Genomic DNA, 26,462 nt, shown 5'->3' with positions numbered 1-26,462 from the left:
TTACACATGCTGCGCATGGTTTGTATTTAGGTCAGGGATCAGTAACCTCCGGCACTTCAGCAGTTCTAAAACTACAACTCCCAGAATCCTCCTTTCACTTCTGTAGGAGTTACAAGAATAGCTGAGCAAGTCTGCATGCTGGGAGTTGTAGTTTGAGTGCCAAAAGTTGCTGATCTCTGGTTTAGTTTAGCCCAACCTACAATGATGCTGTCATCAAGGACAATGTACACATAGGAGGTAGTTGCCAACCGCCAGCATCCTATACTTCACTGCATTCTGGGGGAGCAGATTTCCTACCAGAATGGGTTTTCCCCATTCACGCCAGGTCTAAAAAAAAAACGGACGTGGTGTGAGCAGGGAAGGGGATGGGGGCTGGCAGGCCCGTCCCATTTACAATTTTCTACACCTGTTTTAGGCTTAGAAAATGGTCTCAATGTAAGACAGTAAAGTAAGCCGGCTTACATTTAGACTGGATATGGATACGCTGAAGTTATGTAGAGGCCGGCACCTCTTAATAATTCAGGTGGATCCACCGCTGGATTATAGGGGTTATTAAGACCGGTGTCTAAAACACCTCAGTCTTAATAAACCACCACCTATGTTTATACCCGATCGGCGCGCTGTTCAAATTTTTTTTTTTTTTAAAGCAATACTCCCATCACGGATCCCCCACCCTCTTATACTGACGCGGTTTGATTCTCCACTGCTTTCTGGTGCAGAGAGGACTTCTTGACACAGGGGCATGTGACCACTGCAGTCAATTACTAGCTGCCGAGTTGACCCGCTACAGCCTAGATCCCCCCCCTTTCCCCCAAATATTCAGGTAAGCTTTGTAGAAACCCTGAACGAGTGATGGATGTTGGGATATTTCAGCTTGAAATCCTACATAACAGTGAATGCAGTTGCAGATAAGGATGGGCAATCTAACTTAAAGGGGTTGTCTCACTTCAGAAAATGGCATTTATTATGTAGAGAAAGTTAATACAAGGCACTAATGTATTGTGATTGTCCATATTGCTTCCTTTGCTGGCTGGATTCATTTTTCCATCACATTATACACTGCTCGTTTCCATGGTTTCAACCACCCTGCAATGCAGCAGTGGTGGTCGTTATTGTACAATATAGCAAATAGCTCTAGCCTCTCAGGGGGCTGGGACCAAGGGGAGTACACATAGTCCAGCACTTTATCCTATAGTGTGCAAGCACAGCCACCGCTGCTGGATTACAAGGTGGTTGTAGCCATGGAAACGAGCAGCATATAATGTGATGGAAAAATGAATCCAGCCAGCAAAGGAGGCAATATGGACAATCACAATACATTAGTAAGTGCCTTGTATTAACTTTCTCTACAGGATAAATGCCATTTGTTGAAGTGAGACAGACCCTTTTAAGCATCTGTGACCTTATCCACTTACCTGGTTACAGAGGTACTGGCCGAGCCCAGGTCTTGCAGCCCCACTTGTGTAGATAACAGGCTGCTTGTTATAGAGAACATTGAATCCCTCTGTAGTGTAGTCATCATAGCGGGAGTGGATGACGAGTCTGCACACTTTCAGCAACCCCTCCCGATCATCCTCATGATAATAAGCAGAACCATTTTCAAACCTGTAAAACAATATAACCGGATACCTCCAACCTGATCCATGAATTATCTACACCAACCGAAGGCAATCTGACTTCTTTTGTATGTATGTGTTCATGTCATCCCTCGACTGGTATGCACATTCTGGATTCCTTAGGAGTTGTCCAGTAGTAGGAAACCATGGCTGCCTTCTTTGAGAAACAGTGCCACACCTGTCCGCGGGTTGTACCCAGTACTGTAGCTCTACTCTATTGAACTGAATGGGGTTGAGCTGTAATACCACAATCATCCTGAGAACAGGTGTGTTGCTGTTTTGGGAAGAGAGCAGCCATACTTTTGAAATGCTGGACATCCCCTTTGAGGTCACAATAACTCAGGATTTGCTCACGATCATGGAGCTCTAGCGTTATACAACATATCAAGTCAAATAACTATATTAGGCCTCTTGCACATGCCCGTATGTATTTTGCGGTCCGCAAAAAACGGATCCGCAAAAAATACTGATGATATCCGTTTGCATTCTGTATTTTGTGGAAGAGAACAGCTGGCCCCTAATAGAACAGTCCTATCCTTGTCCGTAATGCGGACAATAATAGGACACGTTCTATTTTTTAGCAGAACGGAAATACGGAAACTGAATGCACATGGAGTACCTTCTGTTTTTTTTGCGGACCGATTGAAATTAATGGTTCTGTATACGGTCCGCAAACCCCCCCCCCCCCCCCCCCAAAAAAAAACGTAACGGACACGGAATTAAAATACAAAAATACATTTGTGTGCGTTAGTCTGTGCACACTTGTGTTAGGGCAAGAATAGCACAGTGTGCAGCACTATTCTTGCTGTCAAAAGTACTGGAACCCCAAATGAGCCCATTAAAGTCAAGTCAATGGAAGGGTCTGTTGGGATTCCCAGGTATGTTTTCAAACTAATGCATAATAGCCATCCATTAGAAACGGAAGCTATGACACTAGTGTGAACAGAGACTTAGCCTAAATGTGGGGTATGACTAAAAGGCACAGCAGTGTGTCAGGCTCAAATCATTACTTAGGGCTCATGCACACGTATTTCCGTTCCTTTTTTACAGGTCCATATGCGGAACCAGTCACCTCAAAAGAAAAAAAAATGGAAATTACTCAGTGTGCATTCTGTTTCTATATGTCTGGAAGTCCTATTCTTGTCTGTTTTCCGAACAAGAACAGGCATTGTTACAATGGATCTGCAAAAAAACGGATGCAATATAGATGTCATCCGTTTTTTTTTGCGGATCAGTGTTTTGCGGACCTCAAAATACATAAGGTCATGTACATGACCCCTTATGGTCTAATATGTCAGTGGACTAATCATGTAGATAAATCACCTAAATAATAACAGTACCTGAACAGTCTACAAAGCCAGACAGTAGTGTCAGAAAGAATCCTTGTGGTCAATTTTCGGAGTCTGTCTTTGTCCAGTACGGAGATGTAGGCTGCCAGACTATGTCCCAGCAGCGCCATGTGACCCTGTTCCCCGACATTCTGAATCCTACTAAAAAAATATTAAATCACAGGCACATATATTAAAAGCTGAATAGTTAACAAGCTTATAAACTACATCATGCGTATAAAGCTAGCAAAGCCAGTGAGTCAAAGGCCCCAACCTGAAGCGCGACATTCCTTTTATAACCTGGCTGATACAATAATAGCAGAGGCGATAAGAGATGGGGAGAGGAGTCACTGACTCAGCCCTGATGACTGACATTTCTGAGCTTCAGCAAATATATCATTACTATATGACCTATTCCAAGCCCACGAGGACCAGAGTGGCGGATAAGCCCTGTAAATCTGACACGTAAATCGAATAATGGATGGGATCACAAAGCACTTCTATGCCATCTGAACACCCGGGTGGCAGAACATGCTAAAAGAAGAGCACTGTGTGTGCTGGAATCAGACGAGCAGCCACAGAACAGGATACAACATTGATATGCTCATATTTCCAGGACCTGCATATATCTCCAGAAGCAAGCTTGGTCATGATGATGACCTCTCCATTAGTAGTGGTTGCTTCAACGGGCGGGAAGGGGGTGCGAAGACCCCCATTTTGGAGATAGGCGCCGGTCCCAGATGTGTCCCGTAGACATACAATAAATGTATACCCCTTTAAATCCTAGGTGAAGATAAAGTGATGTCTGTGCACACTGTTCGTCAGTATTTGTCAAACATTTTGGGGGAGATTTATCAAAACTAGTGTAAATGAAACGTGGGGCAGTTGCCCATGGCAACCAATCACGTTGCCCGTTTCACTTCCCCAAAGTCTGACTGTTTACTATGGCAAAAAAACACCTCTATGAGCTGAAACAAAAGTTTGGAAGGACCCCCACCATCCAAGGATGACAACTAATTATTTGAATAGCCGCCATGTAATACTAACACGTTAAAGGAAACCTGTCACCATTAAAATGCAGGCAGCATGTAATCAAGCAGAAGTTGCTGAGCAGATTGATATATAGTTTCATGCCTTTTAATGCTTAGGAGTCATGTGGGCGGTCCTACACAGTGACTGACAGCCTTCCCCAGTTAGCCGTCAATAAGTATGGCACCACCCACATGACTCCTAGGCGTAAAAACTGTTTTACGGACTCTTTTGTCACAAAACTATATATCAGTCTGCTCATCTCCTCCTACACTATAACCTTCTGCTTGCAGACTGCACTGCATTTTCATGGCGACAGATTCCCTTTAGGTCTCATGCACAATGCACACGACCATAGTTTTGGCCCATGTCCGATTTGCATTTTTTGAGGACTGTACGCTAAGCAATTCATTTCTATGGGTCAGCAAATCCATGTGCTGTCTGCATCCGTGTGGCAAATTCTACAACATGTCCTACTCTTGTCCATTTTGCAGACAAGAATAGGCAGTTCTAATAAGGAGAGTGAGAAAATTGCGGCATCCACACATCTGGTATCCGTATTTTGTGGATCTGCGGTTTGCAGACTGCAAAATGGATATGGTTGTGTGCATTAGGCCTTAAAGGGGTTGTCCATGTTATTTTCATTGATAGTCTATCCTCAGGATAAGTCATCAGTATCAGCTGGTTGAAAAGAAAGCACTCGTCGTGCCAGCGATGCCTTCTCTTCATTGTTTACCTGCTAGCTGTCACATCAGCAGCGGTGAGCAGGTGTAATTACACCCAAGCTAAAGAGCCGTTCCACTGAAGTGACCGGGCCGGCTTCTTGTAACGGCAAGCAGGTGAACAATGGAGGGAAGGCTGCACTGGCACGGTGTGCGCCTTCTCTACAACCAACTGAATGGCAGGTGTCGGATCCCCGCTGATCTGTTATTGATGAGCTATCCCGAGGATAGGTCATCAATAAAAATAAAAAAACTTTCAAAACCCCTTTAACTAGATATTACTGCAAAAAAAAAATACAGCCAGGTTTTCTATAATAAAAAATAAAAAAAAATATTGACAAACCTATATTAATAGAGTCCTGACCAGTACCCAAGTGATATCTGTCAATTATCATCATTATTGGTTATTTATATACTGTAACGCCTCGAATAATCTGTTATAGACATGGAACCAAGATGGCCGCTAAACCAAAGTTTTTGATCATATAATTCTCATTTCTGATATAATGATGATGCTTACCGGATTGATTGCGACTCCTCTTCTTCATCTTCATTCATAAGGGTCTGCACCAGCTGGAGAATGCTCACCATGTTCTGACCACTGAAATCGGATTAAAAAAAAATTAGGACATGTTATTTACTAGAGGTGTCAGGGGTGATTGGAATGGGCGACCAACATAAATACTACCACACCATTTGGAGGGGGGACTTGGGAACCCCATTCTCTGAATCGCTGGGGGTCCACAAAGGTAGAACCCTCCACCTTCTGATATTACAGGTTGTGTAAATACTTGTTCTGGGATAAAGGATAATGTATACACCATATGTAGCAGGCTCCCCCTAGTGGCAGATTCTAGAAGCAATATTTCTCATTTAAAAGGGTTGTCCAAGATAATTAAAAATCTCAGACAAGCTCCCCAATAGTGTACAATAAAATTATGCTATCCTTAGCATTTTCTCCAGCACCATGCTTTGTGCTACTGGTCCAGTCTTCCTGACGCTGCATGAGGATAGTGACTGGCTGCAGAAGTACGTGCCATATGCCTGCAAATCAATGCCACAATTTCTAAACATGCAGTGGCAAGAGGACTGGACCAGAGAAAAAGATTGCATTTTTTTTTTATTTTACACCATATGGGGGCTTATCTGTATCAAATGAATGGAGCTCTAATTACTATAAGGATAAGAGACTGTCCGAGGTTTTGATACTAATGGCCTATCCTCAGGGTCAGATTCTTGGCAGCCCCCTGATCTGCTGTTTGAAGAGGCTGTGGTACTCTGGCCTCCTCACAGCTTACCAAGGACAGCGCTATACATTGTATAGTGGCTGTGCTTGCTATTGCAGCTGAGTGTCACAGCTGTAGATTGGCAGGGTGACCAGGAGTCAGACCCCCACCGATCAGATGTGGATGACCTATCCTGAGGATAATAATAAACAAAGTGTAGAAGCAGCACCACTCGGTCCTTGTTGATGTATCCAAATAGATGCAACAGCCTCACCAATGGCCTTGGATCCAACGGCCGGAGTATATAGATAAATGCAGACGGTATCAGCAGCATCTCACATCATCGACTTTTATTTGGACTTCAAAGCAACAATACACATGGCAACGTTTCGGCTGATACACACCCTTTGTCAAACCTATTCACATTGTGTTACATACATATATTTATAGTAAAAACAAGTGCGCCACCCCCATCCAGATTATCCAATTGCAGACAATGGTACCGGCTGACCAATGAGAATGCGTATTTGAATAGCCACTCTTTAGCCTAATTTACCTACATGTCTCACCCGAGTGCCCACCAATCGTCCTATAGGTCACACCTATCATCACATGTCGTCTGTAATTGCTGTGCACCAAATGTAGAGCAAAACATCAATTGCTATGTTCTCATTGGCTAGTCTGTACCATTGCCTGCAATTGGATAATCTGGATGGGGGTGGCGCACTTGTTTTTACTATAAATATATGTATGTAACACAATGTGAACAGGCTTGACAAAGGCTGTGTATCAGCCGAAACGTTGCCATGTGTATTGTTGCTTTGAAGTCCAAATAAAAGTCGATGATGTGAGATGCTGCTGATACCGTCTTCATTTATTCTCATTTGTCTTCTTGTTTCGTCAGACTTCACAGTTGCAGACTATGAAATATAGAAATGCAGTGCATTCTTCTATTAGGCTGCCGTCATGTCTTCTACACCCTCTCTCTCCACCCTCTGATGTTAGTGCATGTGAGCCATGAAGTTTAGGAGAGGGCTGGGTTTAGGGCTCCATAATTTTGGTCTACACAGTGAGTGTGGCCATCTTGGGAAGAATCTCCTAGTTCAGGGATCAGCAACCTTTGGCACGCCAGCTGCCGTGACACTACAACTCCCAGCATGCAGTCTTAATGGAATGTTCTAGTAACTTCCATAGAAGTGAAAGGGGGATTCTGGGAGTTGCAATTTCAGAATAGCTGGTGTGCCAGAGGTTGCTGATCCCTGTCCTAGTTACTAATAGTACAAAACAGTGCTGTGTGGTCCCAGCTAATGGCTCTCATTTAGAATTCATATTACTTGTATTCAGTGTTATATTTGTTATCTACTATACTTTACATACTTTGCTGCCATCTAGTAGCTGTTATTATACTTGTTTTATGAAGTTATCTATGGTTGTAATTTCATTATGTCATTCATCTTGTAACTCTTCCTCCTCTGTGAGCTCCCATCCTGTGTCTCTCAGTCTTTTGTCAGACATGCATCACAGAGCTGGAGAGAGGATTTTTCTTTTGCCCTCTATCACAGGGGTAGGCAACCTCCGGCACTCCAGCTGTTGTGAAACTACAACTCCCAGCATGCATACTTCCTCTGCTCTTCTCAGAACTCACAGAAATGAATGGAGCATGCTGGGAATTGTAGTTTCACAACAGCTGGAGTACCGAAGGTTGCTGACCCCTGCTCTATCATCTTTCTCAAGGTACATTCCATAAATTACCTAAAGGCACATGCACTGCATTCCCTCGCTGGAATTCTACATACAACTGGTGTTGTTAGGGGAATGATTATACCGAGTTCCCTATCTTCATTGCTTGTAGAAGAGATTGCCACCCACACTAATCAGAGACGTCTCTCACGTACATCAGTGGCAGAATGGGTGCCCGCTGCTGTACATACAAAGTACCAGTCCATAGTACATACAGATGAAACGCTAATCTGCCTAGTTACGCACCGATAATTCCACACTTCGCTGCATAATTGGGCAGATTTGCCCTTCAGCAGCTTTGGAATCTGGCTAGCATGTGGAAATAGGCTGGGCACCAAACTACATACGTATATACTTATGGTTTTCCTGATACTATATTTGTGGCTATACTGTGTACAGAATGTATGCACTAACTCTGGCCTCCATTACATCTCTGCGGAGGTTGTCACTCAGCTTTTCCTAGACTGCTGAATTCCAAATTTGCCTATAGTTTCCGTCACAGTTTGTTAGTCTGCATTAGGCCTCATGCACACCATTGGATCTGTTTTGTGGACAGCACAAGGATGTCATCCATGTCCTGCCAACATCCATATGTCTGTTCAGCAAAATACAGGTGAAACTCGAAAAATTAGAATATCGTGCAAAAGTCCATTTATCTCAGTAATGCAAAAAAAAAGGAATTGCATTAATGCAGCTTAAAATTAGAATTTTGTGAAAAGGTTCAATATTCTAGGCTCAAAGCGTCTCACTCTAGTCAGCTAATTAATCCATACCCCCTGAGCAAAGGGTACCTCAAAATTGTGACTTTGGGGTTTCATAAGCTGTAAGCTTTAAATATCCCACGTTGCATGTATTGAGTCTATCTCGTATGTTAGCTTCATCTTTTAAGTTGCATTCCTGAAATAAATGAACTTTGCACGATATTCTAATTTTTCGAGTTTGACCTGTACAGTACATATCCTATTCTAGTCCACAAAATTCGGTCCTTGGACCCACTGGTGTCGGTGGGTACGCAAAAATATCCGGATGGCACACAGCTGGCATCCATATTTTGCGGATCTGCAGTTTGCGTTGTGTGCATGAGGCCTTACCTGCACAATCATGAGACAGTCTAGTAGAAATCCTGAAGGAACCTACGGTTAATTTCCCATCTTTGACTGGTAGTTGGTTAAGGGTACCTTCACACTCACGGCAGAGGATTCCGACAGGCAGATCCGGCAAGTTGGACGCAAACGGATGCATTTGTGAGACGGATCCGGATGCGGATCCGTCTCACAAATGCATTGCAATACCGGATCAGTCTTTCTGGTTGTCATCCGGAAAAACGAATCCGGTATATTTATATTTTCCAAAGATTTAATGGTCTGCGCATGCGCCGACGGAAAGAACGGATCAGTTTTTCCGGATCTGGCATTCCGGCAAGTGTTCAGGATTTTTGGCCGGAGAGAAAACTGGAGCATGCTGCGGTATCTTCTCCGGCCAAAAAACGTAAGAGCTGAACTGATGCATATGGAACGGTTTGCTCTCCATGCAGAGTGCATTAGGATAAAACTGATCAGTTTTTTTCCGGTATTGAGCCTCTAGGACGGAACTCAATACCGGAAAACAAAAACGCTAGTGTGAAAGTACCCTAAGGGGTATGGCTTAATTATGTCTTTGTCTTACTACAGACCTCACTGAAGGTTTCCCCCTTCCTTGCTGCGGTTTTTACAAAGTATATTTTTATACATGTTAAATAAAGACTCTTTCATGTTTATATACACATGTGTTTGGTGCTAATTATTGGTGTGTTTAGTACATTGAATTGTTTGGGCTGCTCTCAGCATTATATAGTCATTATAACCCGGTGATCAAATCTAGTGGGTACAGACAAGGCAGAGGGTAGAAGCTCCTGCTCCAGCCAGTTGTCTTACAGACACAGGACAGTGAGAAGGAGGAGGCAGAACATGGCTAAGCTCCTGGGACACATGGGGAGGATTTCTCAATGCAGTTCTCAAGTTTTAATTTAAATACGAGACAAAATAAAATTAAAAAAAGTATGCAATAAAGAACATCTACCCAATAGATGATAAATCAGTCAACCAGTCAGCATTTTCTGTAGACATTACACAAGGATCAGACCCACAGGAGGAAAAAATAAACTTTTTGATATTGACTTATTATATTTCAAACAATAGGAAACCACTGATCCATTAGAAATGACACGGCTTTAGTTGGCGCAGGGCTCTGATGCCAAGAACACAATAGGATGACAGCAGTGCTATGTGTAATATGACATTCCTTTTAACACCTACTTCCCAGCGTTAGGATACTAACGAATAAGAAGAGTTTGTGTTACCAATGCATGTTATACACCATGGTGAAAGTATGAAGACTAGTTGAACCAAGACATCAATTAGTTTAGTATTCTTTAGGAAGTATTATTTATAGTAAGATATTTTTAACAATAAATGGCAAAACCACCTAAGCGTGCTGCAACACGTTGTGGCTGTGCTGCTTTTTTAGTGCAGCATAAAAAAAAAAAAAAAAAAAAAATAAAAAACATTTTTTGCAACATCCCTTCATTTATGTTATGTGTTCTTCCAGGAATAGAAAACACAGCAGACTTAACGGCTATGTACACCTTTGGGTGTCAATTCTTATTGCATTGTACTTATTTTGAGCTAAAATTTATTTATTTTTTTATTGGTCTCTGTCACAAAGGGTTAACCATTTTTCTAGCTGTTTGCATCCTACTTTCTTTTTGTGCCTGTCATCTAATAACCCTCATCTCTAAATTACTAAGAGGTCAGAAACACTTATTTAAAGGCTATGTACACCTTTGTGTACATAGCAGAGATACTGTAGTAGCAGTCTGTGGATTTTCTGTCTTTTCCGTCAGTTGGAGAGGTGACAGGCTCCTTATCTCTACTCTCTGACATTATAAACATGCATTACAGCTCAGTTCCTATCTTACTGATAAGGAAGGATGTGGCTTAAATAAGTGTTTATGACTTCTCAGTAGTTTATAAACAAGTGTTATTAGATGACCAGCACAAAGTGAAAGCGAAAGTACCAGTTACTTTTAATATATGCAGCGTGTATTACTGGACTCATTCATGCATAATAATTATTATGATGAACTCTTTACCAGATGTGCATATTAGATGGTGCAGCAATGCATGATCTTGATGCATGAAGAAAAGAAAAAAAAAAATCTAAGAAATATTAAAAGATATGGGTGTAGAGCATCTGAAACATGTAATGACATTTCGGATGTTACCTTCTAAAGAGTAAGGGCTCATGTACACGAACACGTGCGCCCCATGCCCGGGCTGAGGACCGCAAATACCGTGTGTCGCTGTTTGCAGACCCATTCACTTGAATGAGTCCATGATCTGCAAAATCCAGCCTGCACCGCAAAAAAATATAACATATTCTACTTTTTCGCTGTGCAGAGGCACGGACCAAAATACCACGGAAGCGCTCTGTAGTACTTCCATAGGCTCCTGCTCGGTGCCTCCGCTCCGTACCATGTGGAACGCAAACCACCAGTGTCCCGTATATATTGTGGATCCACTGTTTGCGGCCTAAATGTGGGCATGAGCCCTAACTGTCATGTGATATGTAAAGCATTTGAGGTTGTAAACCACCTGTAGATTTTGAGTATTTCCTCCCCTCTGCAACATAAGCCCCAATCCCCATCTCTCTCCTTTCTGTTGTGTCTTCAATCCCTGAAACTATAAAAAAATCAGGCTAAAATGTATAGGACAGATATGATTAATAAGTATGAGTGCAGGCATAGACTACACAGGGTCTGTTTGTAGTCTGTTACCATGGTGACATACAGACCTGGTAGGAAATGTAAGATCATTTGGAAAGTTGCTTTATTTTAGGTCTTTAAGAGCAAAACATGGTTGAGAAGGAGAATACAGCCTTCATGTTAAACACCATTCAGTGTATGAAATATTTTATCTACTAGTTTATTTGAATGTGACAAATGGAGCTGCTTATACAGCCAATTACTTTCTTTTTCTTGTGCTTTTTGTAAGTAAACATTTTGTTGCTGGTTTTACTCGTCCTCTGGGTCTGAACAGTCACATGAGATTATGGTTACATAGCAGCTTGCAGCAACCTCTTACCAGAACCTGATGATTAGATATTTTGGTAGGGTGCAATTCTTATGAATTTATGTAAAGCCTTGGCATGGTTGATGGAAATTCCACTTTCTGGAAAGATACTATTTATAAAAAAGGAATATGCATGTGCTTTACTAAAATATCTTCTACTTGGCTCTCCCTGAGTCCCTTCAGCAAAAATCTAACTCAGGCATGGTGGACACTTTTAATTACACAGTCCCAATCAGGTCACATAGATGGCATGTCAAAAGATTCCCCTGCTCGCTCTCTCCCTTACATGTCAACCAATATACATGCAGATTACAAAAGGGAGTAGTCTAGCGCTGCAGGTGCAACCACAATAGACATGTGAGACAGATCTGATCACTGCAGATCCAACGGGTTGTGCCACCATTAAATGTCATTTTAATATTATGCAGCAGGAAACACTCTTTTTTTGTAATTTACTTTCTGTTACAAAAAGGCTCCAATTTTGAGATACTCTCTTCGCTATAACTTTGCCCCCCCCCCCCATGTTTAATGTGTATAATAACGTGCACGCTCAGCTACAGGGGTGGACGCACATGCTCAGTGCTATCCTATAACTGCCACCAGCCGTATCTACTTTTCGAAGTTGTGATATAGTGAGGCTGAGTTCACACTTCAGTTATTTGGTCAGTTATTTCCATCAGTTATTGTGAGCCAAAACCAGTAGTGAAGCCTACTCAGAGATCAGGTGTAAGGATTTGATTTTCACTTATTCTGTGTTTTTGACCCACACCCGGTTTTAGCTCACAACAACTGATTGAAATAACTGACCAAATAATTGAAGTGTGAACTCAGCCTTACTGGGAGAGAACTGCAGCAGAAAGGACTCCCCACCCTCGGTAAAGGACATGCCCCCTGTGCTGTGATAGGAAGAGAGCTGCAGCAGAAAGGACACACGCCCCTGAGGCTACATGCACACGATCAGGATTGCGTGCGGAAAATCCGCACCGTAGGTCATGTACATTGTATTCTATGAGAATTTTAAATTCTCGAAGCACATGATGCAGATTTTTTCTGCGCGGATTTTAAAATCCGCAGCATGTCAATTTATTTTATTTTTCCTGACCGGATTTTCTTCACTCACTTACTGAAATCCGCATGTGAAAAATCCGCACCAAATCCGCATCAATTAATGCGGATTGACTGCACAGATTTGCCTGCGAACACCTGCGGATTTCAGTGCGGATTCTCCGCACATGAATCCTGAACGTGTGCATGTACCCTTAGTTTCCAGCTTGAAATAAACATAGCTTTGCAACCAATATGGGAGCTCTCTGAATCCATGTAATAACCCCTTTAAGTACATTGGCTATGTGATCAGAGAAACCAAGCATCAGCAACACCACCGTTTAGTAGCGTCGGCCATCTAACAATCCTAGCAATGCGACTGTTTCTTGGCAGCTCAGTCCAATATGTCACTCAACATCTGTCAAAAGGATAAAGCAGGACAGATGTTCGATGTTTATTAAGGTGGTAAGAGCTGTCAGCACAATGCTGGTTTTCTGTTACGGCTTGATGGGCCACGCTGTGCGTTATCTCAAATGCTGGCTCTGGCTTTTACTAGTCAGCCAAGATCAGCAACTGTACAGCATATTAATGTCTATAGAGCACGATATTTGCATGCCACAATATTTTTGTGAAACCAGCCCTATATAGGGTTAGGCTAGTTTCACACCTACGGTAAGGGTATCTGTCAGAGGAACAGCTGCCGGAGTTCACCGAATCCAGCTTGGCTAGATACCAGGTTTTGGCCTGAAAACAAAAGGGCAAATGCACCAGTTTTTGTCTGACCAAAACCTCATGTTCATGCCAGAAACCGGGCAAATCCCCAAAATCTTTCAGTTGCAAGCAAATCTGAAAGAGGCCCACCTGGTATTGGAAGCATAGCTGTTGGGAAGGAGGGGAAACAGATGTAGAATGCGACACGGAAGTCGTGAAACGTTTGATGACGACGAGAGAAAACTCATGCCAATTAAAAGTCTTATCTACAATACAAATACAGTAATAGGACACTACTGTACCCAACACTGCCAGTAAAGCACGTCACTACCCACCTTCCTTGAAGTGGTCCTGGTATATCTTTCCTTGTGTATTTCTTGGCATCTCTCTCGTCTTCTGTTGACCTATTTGTAACATGATAAAATGCATTAAAGGCCAGTAGCAAGAAAGGGGGCGAGTATTCACAATGTGGTCGACCCTTACACCTTATCCTAAAAAGTCTTGGCCGTATGCAGGGGAATGCTTATTCAGCTAATAGCTCTCCCTCCTGACCCCCACACCCATACTCTGCTCAGCTTGACCCAGTGTCCATGTGTTCTTAATATAATAGAACAGAGCCACTGCCAGGCACCTCTTACTTATGTTTGAAGAACAAAAAGATCTAAAATCATGAACCTTCTCTCCCCCGACATCTGATATTGAGATTCAAGAGGCTCCCATAAACTTTAGATAGTCAAGCCAATGGGTTTGGCCGACATACATCTAATTTATATGGCCAGCTTTACATGTCACTTCCCAAGTAATTCATGTTATAATAGTTACCTGACCTAAATAACTTCAAAGAAATTTGGTTCGTTAAATAGGTCCCGGAAACTGCAAGTCATGTAAGAGAAACCTGTGGATCAGGTTGAGGGATTCCTCAGTCTGGTACGATATACTAGTTCAGTAGTACTTCAGAAAGGCTGGGCTCAGCTGACTCACAAATTTTAGACTAGCCTGGTGACTACCTGCGCCCTGGAGGTGCTCACCCCACAACCCCTCTTCCATCTGTCTACTGTACATTGTGTATAGTACACAGCTCCACAAGAACTCTACTGCCCTGCAGGGCGGTTTAAGGACACTTGTCATGTAGCCTCCATATGATGCCCCTAATAAGTCCAGACATCAGGTATTGACAGCCGCCACTGCCCTGCCCCCAGAGTTCAAGTTCAGGGGTCATATAAGCTGCCACCCTTAAAACACTGATATTTATACCCACTTCTGTCCATCTTCCAGCATCTTCATTGCTTCATTAAGATTTTTCCCCATTTCTGCCAACGTTGGGTCCACCATCTACAAAAGGATAATAGATAATAGTGATAAAAGATAATTTGTAAAAAAAATAAAAATAAAAAATTATATATATATATATATATATATATATATATATATATATATATTTTAATATTACAATAAATACAGGAGATCTAGAGAATCTTATATTCAGCATGTCTTGTATTTCGGGTAGGAAGCATATGAAATATTGTGTACATTGGGATACAGCACAGACATCAATAGAAAAGATTTGGTGCTGATAGCAATTTTCTAGGATTTGCCATTCCTGAAGGATCATGAAGGTCCCACAAAACATACTTATCTCCAATCCACAGGATAGAGGACAAGCTGGGGCCCCCATTTCCCATATGAATGGAGTGTGCTGGCCCTCAATGGGAGTTCCGGAGAAAGCAAGGTACTTGGCTATACAGAAGTCCCATAGAGTTGAATGGAGCAAAAGTGGACGTGCGCGACTGCCGCAAAACCCCCAAAGCTGTGCTGTCCACAGATGGGCCTCTCATGTTTAGTTGGTATGAGCTAATTTGCCAACTTTTTTCCTATGAAGCATTGCACGAAAAATAAGTCTCCATATACAGTAGAGTTTCTTCAATGAGAAATAGTACAAACACCCGCGCCGCTCCTGAATCCAGCATTATATAAGGGCTCTAACTCAATTCCCAGGAATTTTTCTAGCAGATTGGCTACTTACAGAGGGGACAATGTCCAGTGTTAGGAAATTATGAGAACAGAACCCGAGCACTCCCAGAAAAGTCTGATGTATGGTACATGATAAACTAAATGGGCTTTCCCTAATAATACACACGGCACGTGGACCATAGTCCATGAGGAGTAATAAAACAAGTAAATAAATGTATACGTAGTCGTATATCACTGATAGCATCACATCCGTTCTCATCACTTATGTAATATACTAATAATGTCTCCGCTTCCCCCAGGCGTTCCTGCACCCATTACACTAATGGCTGATACACTGTTTGGTATTGTCAATCCTCAGCGAAGTCTGCATATAACATACGGGTATGCTACAGATTTACATCAAATCCAAGGCAGAAAGGTTCCCCCGTGTGTGGGCTTACTCATGAACATGGCTGCCGAGGAGGTCCATGAAACTCTACTGTAACTCTGCATGTCCAATTTTCATCGATCGACTTCTTTAAACATCCAACAGACAAAAAAACTGCGGTATGTCCCACCGGACTGTGTGTGTAGTTTTGTCCATAGAGGCTTCTAGGGAAGAATATCCCCATGCATATAGAGCCGAAGAGACATTGTATGACCGTGAATATACAGGCATCAGCACAAGGCTCGTCTGCAATATGCATAAGCCCCTTTACGTGGACAGATCAACGGGAATGAATGTCCGTAGGACAGCTCGTTCCTGATAATTGCCTTGTGTACAGGTGCCTCTGATCGCCTGATGAACGAGCAAGGCTGTTCATGGGGTGAAAGCATGGCTGATGTGGTATCCAAATTCACTGTTTCTGGGCAGCAGATTGTTCTGTGTAAGGGTCCATTCACACGTCTGTAACGTGTTTTGCAGATGCCCAAAACACGGACACCGGCAATGTGCGTTCCACATTTTGTGGACCGCACATCGCCGGCACCTATAGAATATGCCTATTCTTGTCCGTAATTGCGGACAAGAATAGGACATGTTCTATTTTTTCGGGATCGGAAACGCGGACCTGGAAGTGCTGGTCCGCATTTCCGAAGCGGGGCCGCACAATAGATATGAATGGGTCGACAATTCCGTTCTACAAAATGCGGAACGAAATTGCGGATGTGTAAATGGGGCCTAAAAAGGGATCTACTGCCCACGAGTAGGAGTAGCCTCTGTAGGAGGACAAGTGATCGCAGTAGTGTCTGCTTTCACCCATAAAGAGGCGATTGCTGCATGTGAATGTAGCTCTCCTCTCCATTCACATCAAGCAAAAACATTTAGTTCCCTAGTAGTTCCTCCGCATCGGGCCGTGTGAAGGGGCCTTAAAGGGGTTCTCCAATGACTACTGTAAAAAATGAAAATCAAACATTATATAGTACATGAAAAAAGATATCCCCATTCCTTGCTTTGCTAGATATATACCAAGCTGGCAACTCAAGGGGAGTGTCTTTTCTGCTGTATCTAAGTGGGCGTGACTCAGCTCTCCCTATCACAGCTCAGGGGGCGTGTCTCAGCTCTCCCTATCACAGCTCAGGGGGCAGTTAAAAGATGAAAATGAGCATGTGCGGCCATCTCAGCGAGCTGGACAAAGAAATGAAAATAAAAAAAACAGCAGGTGGCGCTATACAGATACATTTTATTGAATAGCTCAGTGGTTACAGTAAATTTTTAATTACATGCCATTACAAAAAGTATTCAGATCCAGGTGCTGGTTTAAAAACTGTAGAATATTTTTCATGGGACAACCCCTTTAAAGCAAGGATCAGACTCTACATTAATATGAAGAGCCATTCACAGATTTAGCTTTGGATTTCACCCACTACCATTTTCTATTAATGTATATGGCAGTAGAGAGGGGTGTCCAATTTCAGGTTGGCCACTTTCCATAGGTGGCAGCAGGGCAGGGCCTCCCATTCTACACAGAATCCACTATGTTAAAGGGACTCTGTCAGAAGTTTTGACCATGCTAAACTGCTGACAGCACTAAGCAAGTGTGAATATGAACTTTTATTCTGCCAAACTCTGCTCCAGCATGTGCCCAGGAGGCGGAGCTTCACTGTAAAGTGCTCTCTGTGTTGAGCTGCTTCACTGCCCCTCCCCTCTGCTCACAGTGACGGCTGTAGATGTATTCTGGTTGGATGCTACAGCAGTCACTCAGGGCTGTGAAGCAGTTCACTACAGAGTGCACGCCACGCTGAAACGCCGCTTCCTGGGCACTATTTGGAACAGAATATGGCAGAATAAAACTTCATATCCACATTACACCTGATACACGGACTGTTTACCAGTGCACAAGTGAACAGAGGTCGCCATAACGCCTGTACAAGCATCATAGACGCCTGTTCAGACCATTTTACTCCTTGAAAAAAAGTCTATGGTGTACCAATACGCCTTAGATTTTTCCCTACATTCAGCAGCTCAGGGCAGTGTGCCTGACAAAACCAAGAGCAAAGCTCCTCACAGCAAGGGGCTTTGTTATTGGTTGCTTTGAGCGGGCTGCCGACCATTCGGCACACCGCTGTAAAGCTGCAGCGCGCGATCTATCCATATGTGCACACCATCTGCACGGGGCAGCCAGTCCTGCCCACACTCTACAACACCTGGAGCACCATGCGCAGAAACTAGAGCAGTGTTCGTCCTCTGATACCAGCTGCTGCTCAGGATGAGCCCAGTAAGTTAGCTCCTCTTCTCTTGCGGTGAGAGGCGCTGTGGGTAGGGGGGCACCAGATGTCATCTCTACAGTGTGTGTATTCATCCATGGTGTATGGGCACAGAAGGAGCTGTGGCACTGCAGCCTCCAGTATGTGTATGCTCTGAGGGTGTTCTGAAGTTGCCCTGTTCTGTACATGTGGGGTTTGTGCGAGGCAGTCAATGGCAGGAAGGCCTGTGCCCTGCTGTGGCTCTCAGGCCTTTCTGAAGTACATAGGCTGGAAGTGAAGCGCTGCTTCACTCCGGTGTGACATGTCATAGGATCCACTGGTTTGGACAAGGACAGGGTCCCAGTGCTAATGGGACCCTGCCTGTAGCTCCCATGGACCTACATGCATCTGTATGCCACCTATAACCATAGGGCTGTTGCGGCCTACTCTGTCAGGGAAGCCGTCCCTTTTATGACTGACCAGTCTGACTTGTGATTAAGTATGGGGAAGATCCACTATATTGAACTGCCGTAACAAGTAATACCTGGGCATAAATACCCACCTCTTAGGGCACGTTCACACCACCACTATTTCTGTTGCTCTGCTCCGTTAGATGGAGCAGAACAAAGAAAATAATAAATAATAAGTGCTGGATCGGACACATAACTGACCCAACCAGAACTGCATTGACTATTATGGAGTCCATTCCGTTTCTGTTCAGGATTCTATCCGTTTTCCATACACAAAAGTCCTGCATGTAAGGCTTTTTTGTCCAGTCTGACAGAATCTGCGACAGAGCCCCGTACAATGCAGATGTGGAGAAGCCCTTAACATTATGTAGGCCTACGTATTAGTTATTTCTATCACTGCAAATTTCGTACTCCTACTCGCCTAAAAATACTCCTCAAAAATGGTAAGAGGAGTATTTTTACTCTTCCGGAAAAAATATAGCACAACCTCTGCAAGTGACATCATCACTGCTATATAATGGGTCCAGTGTCTACAGGGCGAGTGATGTAACGTTGGGCTTTCTCTTGTGGTTGGGGAGACGTTTGACCCCAGAAGCACATGACAAATGACATCTTGATGCGCACACCAGGCAATCATTCCCTTTATTTTAGATTGTACTATACCTGCGATATACCCGCGCTCATGAAATGATTAGACGCACTATTCCAAAGGTGGCGCTTAGCTAATTTACCACAATATCAGTGGACCTATATTAGAATATTGCTTACAGCTTAAAGGGGTTGTGTCACTTCATCAAATAGCATTTATTACGTAGAGAAAGTTAATACAAGACACTTACTAAGGTATTGTCATTATCCATATTGCCTCCTTTGCTGGCTGGATTCATTTTTCCATGGTTACGACCACCCTTCAATCCATCAGCGGTGGCCGTGCTTGCACACTATAGGAAAAAGCACTGGCGTTTCTGGTGGCTGGGACTGTGGGAGCGCATATAGGTTTGCGCTTTTTCCTATATTGTGCAAGCACAACCACTGCTGCTGGATTGCAGGGTGGTCGTAACCATGGAAATGCAGAGTATATAATGTGATGGAAAATGAATCCAGCCAGCAAAGGAGGCAATATGGAGAATCACAATACATTAGTAAGTGCCTTGTTTTAACGGTCTATACATGATAAATGCTATTTGCTGAAGTGAGACAACCCCTTTAAGGCCTCTTTCCCACGTCCATGACAAAACGGTCAGTGGTTTATCCTTGACGATGTCTGTGAAGGATCTTTGTGTCCATTTTCCACCCTCCGCGTCTCATCTGTATTCCACGTGCACAGCTAGGCTATAAATTCATTTCCAGAGCATCTCCTTCCACTAGTCCGTAAAAAAAAAATCACTGACAGAACACGGATGCCATCCGTGTTGCATCAGCGTTTTTCACTGACCCATAGGCTACCAGCACACGGGTGCAGGTTTCAAAGCAGAAAACTCGCTCCGGATTTCCGCACCAAAAACTGCATGTGTTAATTGCGTTTTTTGGGGCAGATCCGATGTGGATTTTCCCCAGATCTCGCCTTGCATTGAAAAGGGTGCAACCTGCACACACACACAAACAAAACAAAAAACACTAAATCCCCACACCAGGTAAATTTCTGCATGGAAAAAAAGCTAAGTGCGCATGAGATTTGTGTGATCCCATTCATTTTGTTGGTACTGTACTACGCTACATTTTTTCTGCAGAGATTCTTGTGAAATCACGTTTCAATTAAAAAAAATATATATTCACATCCGTTTTGGGAAGGGATCTAGTGTCTGGATCCCTGCTGGAAGTAATAAAACGTGGCATGAAAACATCTTTCCCTATTGCTTTAAGGCCTTCCCTTTGACACTATTCGGTCTTTCACAAGGAGCTGGACAAGGAAATAACATCCTTATGAGGTGGCTAACAAACAATATTCTCTTCTTAGCGGAGCCGTACGCCCTCAGTAAACAGAGGATCTAGGAAGTAGTCGCCATTTATCCGCCATCTGATTCTACAATACCTGAAGTATACGCACACGTGAATATTACAGAATTCGCCGACAATTACGGTTTTATGCACCGGTATATACCAATATATTATGAAGCCTTTAATCGCCTTGCTTTGACACTGAGCTAAGGGAAGGGATAAGATCTCATGTAATCGTGATGTACTCTGCCCTCTGTGCTCCCAGTACAGCAATCACCGCTTTGTGCCTTACATGAAAGCTACCACTGCTAGAACAGGTTTCTACAATCTCATGGCTATAAACCAGGCATGCTCAACCTGCGGCCCTCCCGCTGCTGCAAAACTACAACTCCCAGCATGCCCGAACAGCCTACAGCTATAAGCCTATAGCAGGGCATTGTGGGAGTTGTAGTTTTACAACAGCTGGAGGGCCGCAGGTTCAGCATGCCTGCTATAAACAATGCACTGAATGGTGAACCTGAGGTTACACACAACAGCCGATAGGCAACAAGAAGAGCTGCAGTGTAAAGCCTGAGCCTCTGAAAAGACAGGAGGTGGATTCAGATTACCTCAGATCTCCAATAAACAATTCATATAGTAGCTGATATTAAAGGAGTTTTCCAGGCTACTGATACTTTTGACTTATCCTCATTATAGGCCCTCAATATCTGATCAGTGAGGGTCTGACGCCCGTAACCCCCACAATCAACTGTTCCTTGCAACCTCCGATGCAGAAACTACCTCTTGAATGGAACAGGAAGCACAGCTCCATTCAAAGTGTAGTGGCCGTGCTGGGTTACTGCAGCTCAGTTACCATTGAAGTGAATGGGAGAAAGACTGCAGTAACCCAGCATGACCACTACACTCTGGGAGCTGTGCTTCCTGTTCCATTCACAGTGCTTGTTCCAGCGCTGAACAGCTGATTGGTGGTGATGCTGGGTGTCGGACCCTCACTGATCAGATATCGATAGCCTATCCTAAGGACATATCATCAATATCAGGAGCGAGGAGCACATAGAGGACTGTAAATACAGTATTGTGCGTCTTGAGGGGGCAGATAGTTTAGAGGAATCAGCAACCTCCAGCACTCTGCCACTGAAACTACTACTCTCAGAATCCTCTTTTCACTTCTTAGGCTACTTTCACACTTGCGTTCAGAGCGGATCGGTCTCAGACGGATCCGCTCATATAATGCAGACGGTGACTCCGTTCAGTATGGATCCGTCTGCATTATATTGTTAAAAAATTTCTAAGTGTGAAAGTAGCCTCAGACGGATCCGTCCAGACTTTCAATGTAAAGTCAATGGGGGACGGATCAGTTTGAAGATTGAGCCATATTGTGTCATCTTCAAACGGATCCGTCCCCATTGACTTACATTGTAAGTCTGGATGGATCCGCACGCCTCCGCACGGCCAGGCGGACACCCGAACGCTGCAAGCAGCGTTCAGGTGTCCGCCTGCTGAGCGGAGCGGAGGCTGAACGCTGCCAGACTGATGCATTCTGAGCGGATCCGCGTCCACTCAGAATGCATTAGTGCTGGACGGATGCGTTCGGGGCCCCTTGTGAGCCCCTTCAAACGGAGCTCACAAGCGGACACCCGAACGCTAGTTTGAAAGTAGCCTAAGGGAGGTACAACAGATGAGTAAGAGCGCATGCTAGGAGTTGTAGTCTCACAGCAGCCGGAGTGCCGAAGGTTGCTGATCCCTGGTTTAGGTGATCAGACCGCGAGTCAGGATAGGACTTCCATCTGTAATACGCAAGCAGAAATGCACCCACACTGACCTCTTCAGTGTCCAAACCCACCCCACCGCCCATGAACCTGTAGGAAAACGCTTCCCTCATATCTATAGGACTAACGCTTCCCCACAGTTCTTTAGGTTATCCATCCACACTGAAAGTGGGAGAATTCCAAGATTATATAATGAGAGATGCAGCGACTGTTTGGATTTTTGTCTCTGTAGCACCCAAACATGCAGAAGATGTAGGCAGCATCATCAGGAGGTGCCGACACAGTAATCAGACACTTCCACGTGCCGGTCAGCACCACTTGCCGGCGTTGTCAGAGCCCTGTGACTAATGCTATTGTAAGGGGTTGCTCTCTCAAGCAGGGCGGCGGTGACAGATTCGATTGCAGGCAACAGGATTAAAGTCCAAATTGATGCTTTATTTTATGACACTCCAGAAGTTTATAGGCAAACCCAGTTATAGTTCACTAGTGACGGTGAAGTTCCAGCACCACAAAACAAAAAGCCAAACAAAATAATCTCCTGCCCATCTGGGCTCTCACTAATACAGATTAGTTTCTAGCTCACCTATTGAGCGCAGGTCACACACAGAGACTCCGGCGTCTCTAGCCAGCAAGCCAGCCAGCCAGCCAGCTTCCTAGACTTCCAGGCATAAGTCTCCCAGACTGACAGCCTGGGATGTGTTTTTATTTTCCCCTAACGATCCCAGCTGGCTACACCTGGGGATCCCTCAGGCTAGGGGAAAATCTGCCCTGGACTGGGGAGGTCCCACTACCAAACCTACCTTCCCAGTCCAAATAAAATCCAGCCCTTGAACTTTTAAATAAACCTGTCTCAGCAATCTACACCTATCTGAAACCACTTTAGCTTTTCTGGATTTTACTTACCTCACCCAGTTGAGGAATCTGGGTGAGATATACACCCCTTCCAAGACTTTTCCCATACACTTTACCACACTATTTATAAAGCCAGGCGTAGTATTTGCACATATAATCTTCACACTGCCTTCAGACGAGTCTTTTAAGAAACAGCCGAGCGCTGGACTGCCATTTCCCCAGCCCCACTGATGCTGGATGGATCAGCAGGGTGCACGATGCTGTAGTCAAACTCCTCTGCCCTGTGCTTGTGCAGTAAGGCCTTATGCACATGGCCATAGCAGGTCTGTGCCCATACTGTGCACCATATCATGGATCCGCAGATAATGGGTCCGCAATCTGGAAGATATGGTGAGGTGTGGTGCGGAACGGAGGCACAGATCGGAAGCAGTACAGAGCGTTTTCGTGGGTTTTCTGTCCGTGCCTCTGCACCGCAAAAAAGTAGTGCACAGAAAAAAATGTCTCATACATTTTGCTGGTATTGTACTATGCTGCGGTTTTCCCAGGAATCCATGTGCATTTCACCCTTTGCAATGAAAAACTGCATAAATCCGCAAATAACACTAGCAGATTTGGGTGCAGAAACTCAGAGAAATCCACACAAAAACAGTAAGGAAATTCTGTTTGTGAATATAGACCTGTGTGAAGGGTATGTACACATAGTACAGATTATGTGCAGAAAATATAGTACCTGCAAAGGTAATGAGATTTTCCTTAACTCATGTACACAGTGGGGGGTCATTTACAAAGATCACTACACCAGTTTTTGGCACAAAAAAGTCGCAAGATCCCTTTTCACAACTTTGTTAGTTTGTTACACAGGGATTTTTATGACTTCCTCACCATTTGGGAGCGGCAGGGCAGGCGCCTACATTGTGCCCAGATTATTACCATCCTGTGCAACTAAACTTACCATCTTTTTTTGCAGACCAACTGACTTCAACGGGTCTGTGGTAAACGGACATACAGATGCAAAAGGCACGTGGATGATCTGTGTGCTTTCCGCAACCGTCTGTTCTGCAAAAATCCGAATTTTGCAGATCCACTATTCGTGGACCGTAAAACACATACAGTCATGAGGCCTAAGACACACATCACAATGGGTTGCCAAGTACACACTCAGCTCTGCTACACCCACAAGCTTATCCTTACAATACCTCTGCACAAAACTGCCGCATAGGTATTGTAAAAAGCGGAAAATGCAGTGACCTACATACAGACGAGGAAAAGATGAATAATTCAGGTAAAGGCAGATTATAGGAACCGCAGAGCAGGGAGCATAGCCGGTCTGAAGAAGGAAGAGGAAGTGGTCGATCTGTTTTATTCGGCTCTACAATGTGCCGATAATGTTTACAGCCGGGAAAAGTACTTGCTCGTGTGAAAGGGGCCTAACAGTGTGACTGGTGAGGAATGGTATGCCCGCTATGCTGGGGCTGGCACTTGGATGCTGTCCAAGTGTAACTGTGAAAATGTAGTCTCACTGCCAAGGTGTATTCCCCGCTTATGTTACTGATGTTGGCATGAGTGCTAAAGGAAAGAATTACCATATGTACATGAAGCATTGCACAGCAGTGACGGGCATCACGGGCACAGCTGTACCTCTGCGGCTCACATTCCTGCAGTACACCTGAGGCAAGTATCGTCCGGTATGCAGCAGATCAATCATCTGTCAGAAGGTCCGTACAAGAGATCCGTCAGCATGGCAGACTGAACTGGCACATTAGGAAAGGACTAGAAGGAGGCTATTAGGGCTCATGTGCGTTGTCCGTTCCGCTGGCGCAGGCGGAGAGACCAATTCAACTCTGCATCCGCGATGCATTGCACACACAGCCGATGCTTGTATATTGCGAACCCGCTGTTTGCGGGCCACAATACGGGCTTTGCAGGGCAACGGCAGTGTGCATGAGCCCTTATACACGGATTTTCCGTGCTGACTTTCGCGTTGAAAATCCGAAGTGTATTACAGTACCCGGCAAAATTAGATTTTCAAAATGTCATGTACGCGGTGCGGAAAGTTTCCACGTTGAAATTGACCTTATTTTGAAATTCGCTGCACGTCAATTGTTTGTGTAGATTTTCTGGATAAATCATGAGCATCTGATTGGCGGGGGTCAGAGGAAGAGCTGCAGAACCCCTTTAAGTACAACGCCAGCAAGTAGCATGCACAGGGTATATTATATTTGAAGGGGTTTTGTAGGACTTACTTATCGATAGGATAGGCAATCAATAATCAGGTCAGGGGGGAGGTCCACCTCCCGGCACCCCCGCCGATCAGCTGTTTTCAGAAACCAGTCACAGCTTGGCAAGCTGAGTAGTGGCCGGGACTGGTTACTGCAGTGTATGAAGCGGTGTAGTACCAGTGCCTAGTGCTGAAAGCAGCTGATATGCGGGGGATGCTGGGAATCGGACCCCCATCGATCTGCTGTTAATGACCTCCCCTAAGGCTACGTCAACAATACTAGAAAACTCTTTCCGTACGAACTATGAACGATTCTTATTGGCTTCGTTCAGCTGCCCTGGCAATCGTAAGCCATAATACCCCTTTATGCGTAGGGTCAGTACATAGCCAGGTTGGGTGGGCTGCTGCTGATATAACGTGTGTGTGAGTTTAAGTGTATTTTTAGGTAGAGTTTGGGGTGGAATTGTGAATTATATTGTATTATGTGCTAGAGTATTTAGGCGTATTATTATAGTGCTGTTAGTATTGTGTTGTTAATGTATTACTGTGTGCGATTATAAGTATATATATTTATATGTCCATTGATATATATATAATTATAGCAATAATAGACTGTAGATGTGTAATTGTTTTAATAAATTCCTTTTATTATGCAAAGTACAGCGTATAGACATTTATTGTAGTAGTCGCCGCTGCAGTAGTAGTAGAACGCACGTAGTTCAGGGAAAAAGTGTAAGTGCAACAGAGTTAGTTTCTTTTAAATGGATTCTGTCACCTCTTTTTACCCTACAGAGATGCGGATATTCTAGCGGCAAACTAGCCGTGCATGTCCGCATCTCTATAGGGTAAAAAGAGGTGACAGAATCCATTTAAGGTATAAATAGGCGGAGTCATCAATAAACAACTCACGCCTATTTATGATTAATTATTGAGATTACCCAAAAATCTATAATTAATATCCCCTTTTACATGTCCCATCCCAGTTCAACATCATCCAGCATACAGAGGGGACATGGAGATCCTGACAATTCTGACTACAAGACAGGGATGTGTGC

The 26,462-nt window shown here is 43.9% G+C and overlaps 1 protein-coding gene across 1 annotated transcript in view; it reads right to left on the bottom strand.

Annotated features, from left to right (window-relative positions):
* PDXDC1 (pyridoxal dependent decarboxylase domain containing 1) overlaps positions 1 to 26,462 on the bottom strand; it is a 68,427-nt gene that overhangs the window by 29,313 nt on the left and 12,652 nt on the right. The window contains exons 2-6 of the mRNA XM_044302793.1: positions 14,784 to 14,857; positions 13,861 to 13,929; positions 5,216 to 5,296; positions 2,957 to 3,106; positions 1,416 to 1,605 (exon numbers count right to left, since the gene is read on the bottom strand). Coding sequence (XP_044158728.1) covers positions 1,416 to 1,605; positions 2,957 to 3,106; positions 5,216 to 5,296; positions 13,861 to 13,929; positions 14,784 to 14,857 — 564 coding nt within the window. The remainder of the gene's footprint in view (positions 1 to 1,415; positions 1,606 to 2,956; positions 3,107 to 5,215; positions 5,297 to 13,860; positions 13,930 to 14,783; positions 14,858 to 26,462) is intronic.

Source organism: Bufo gargarizans, chromosome 8, assembly GCF_014858855.1.
Source record: "Bufo gargarizans isolate SCDJY-AF-19 chromosome 8, ASM1485885v1, whole genome shotgun sequence".
NCBI lineage: Eukaryota > Metazoa > Chordata > Amphibia > Anura > Bufonidae > Bufo > Bufo gargarizans.
This window is presented reverse-complemented; position numbering and strand designations above follow the sequence as displayed.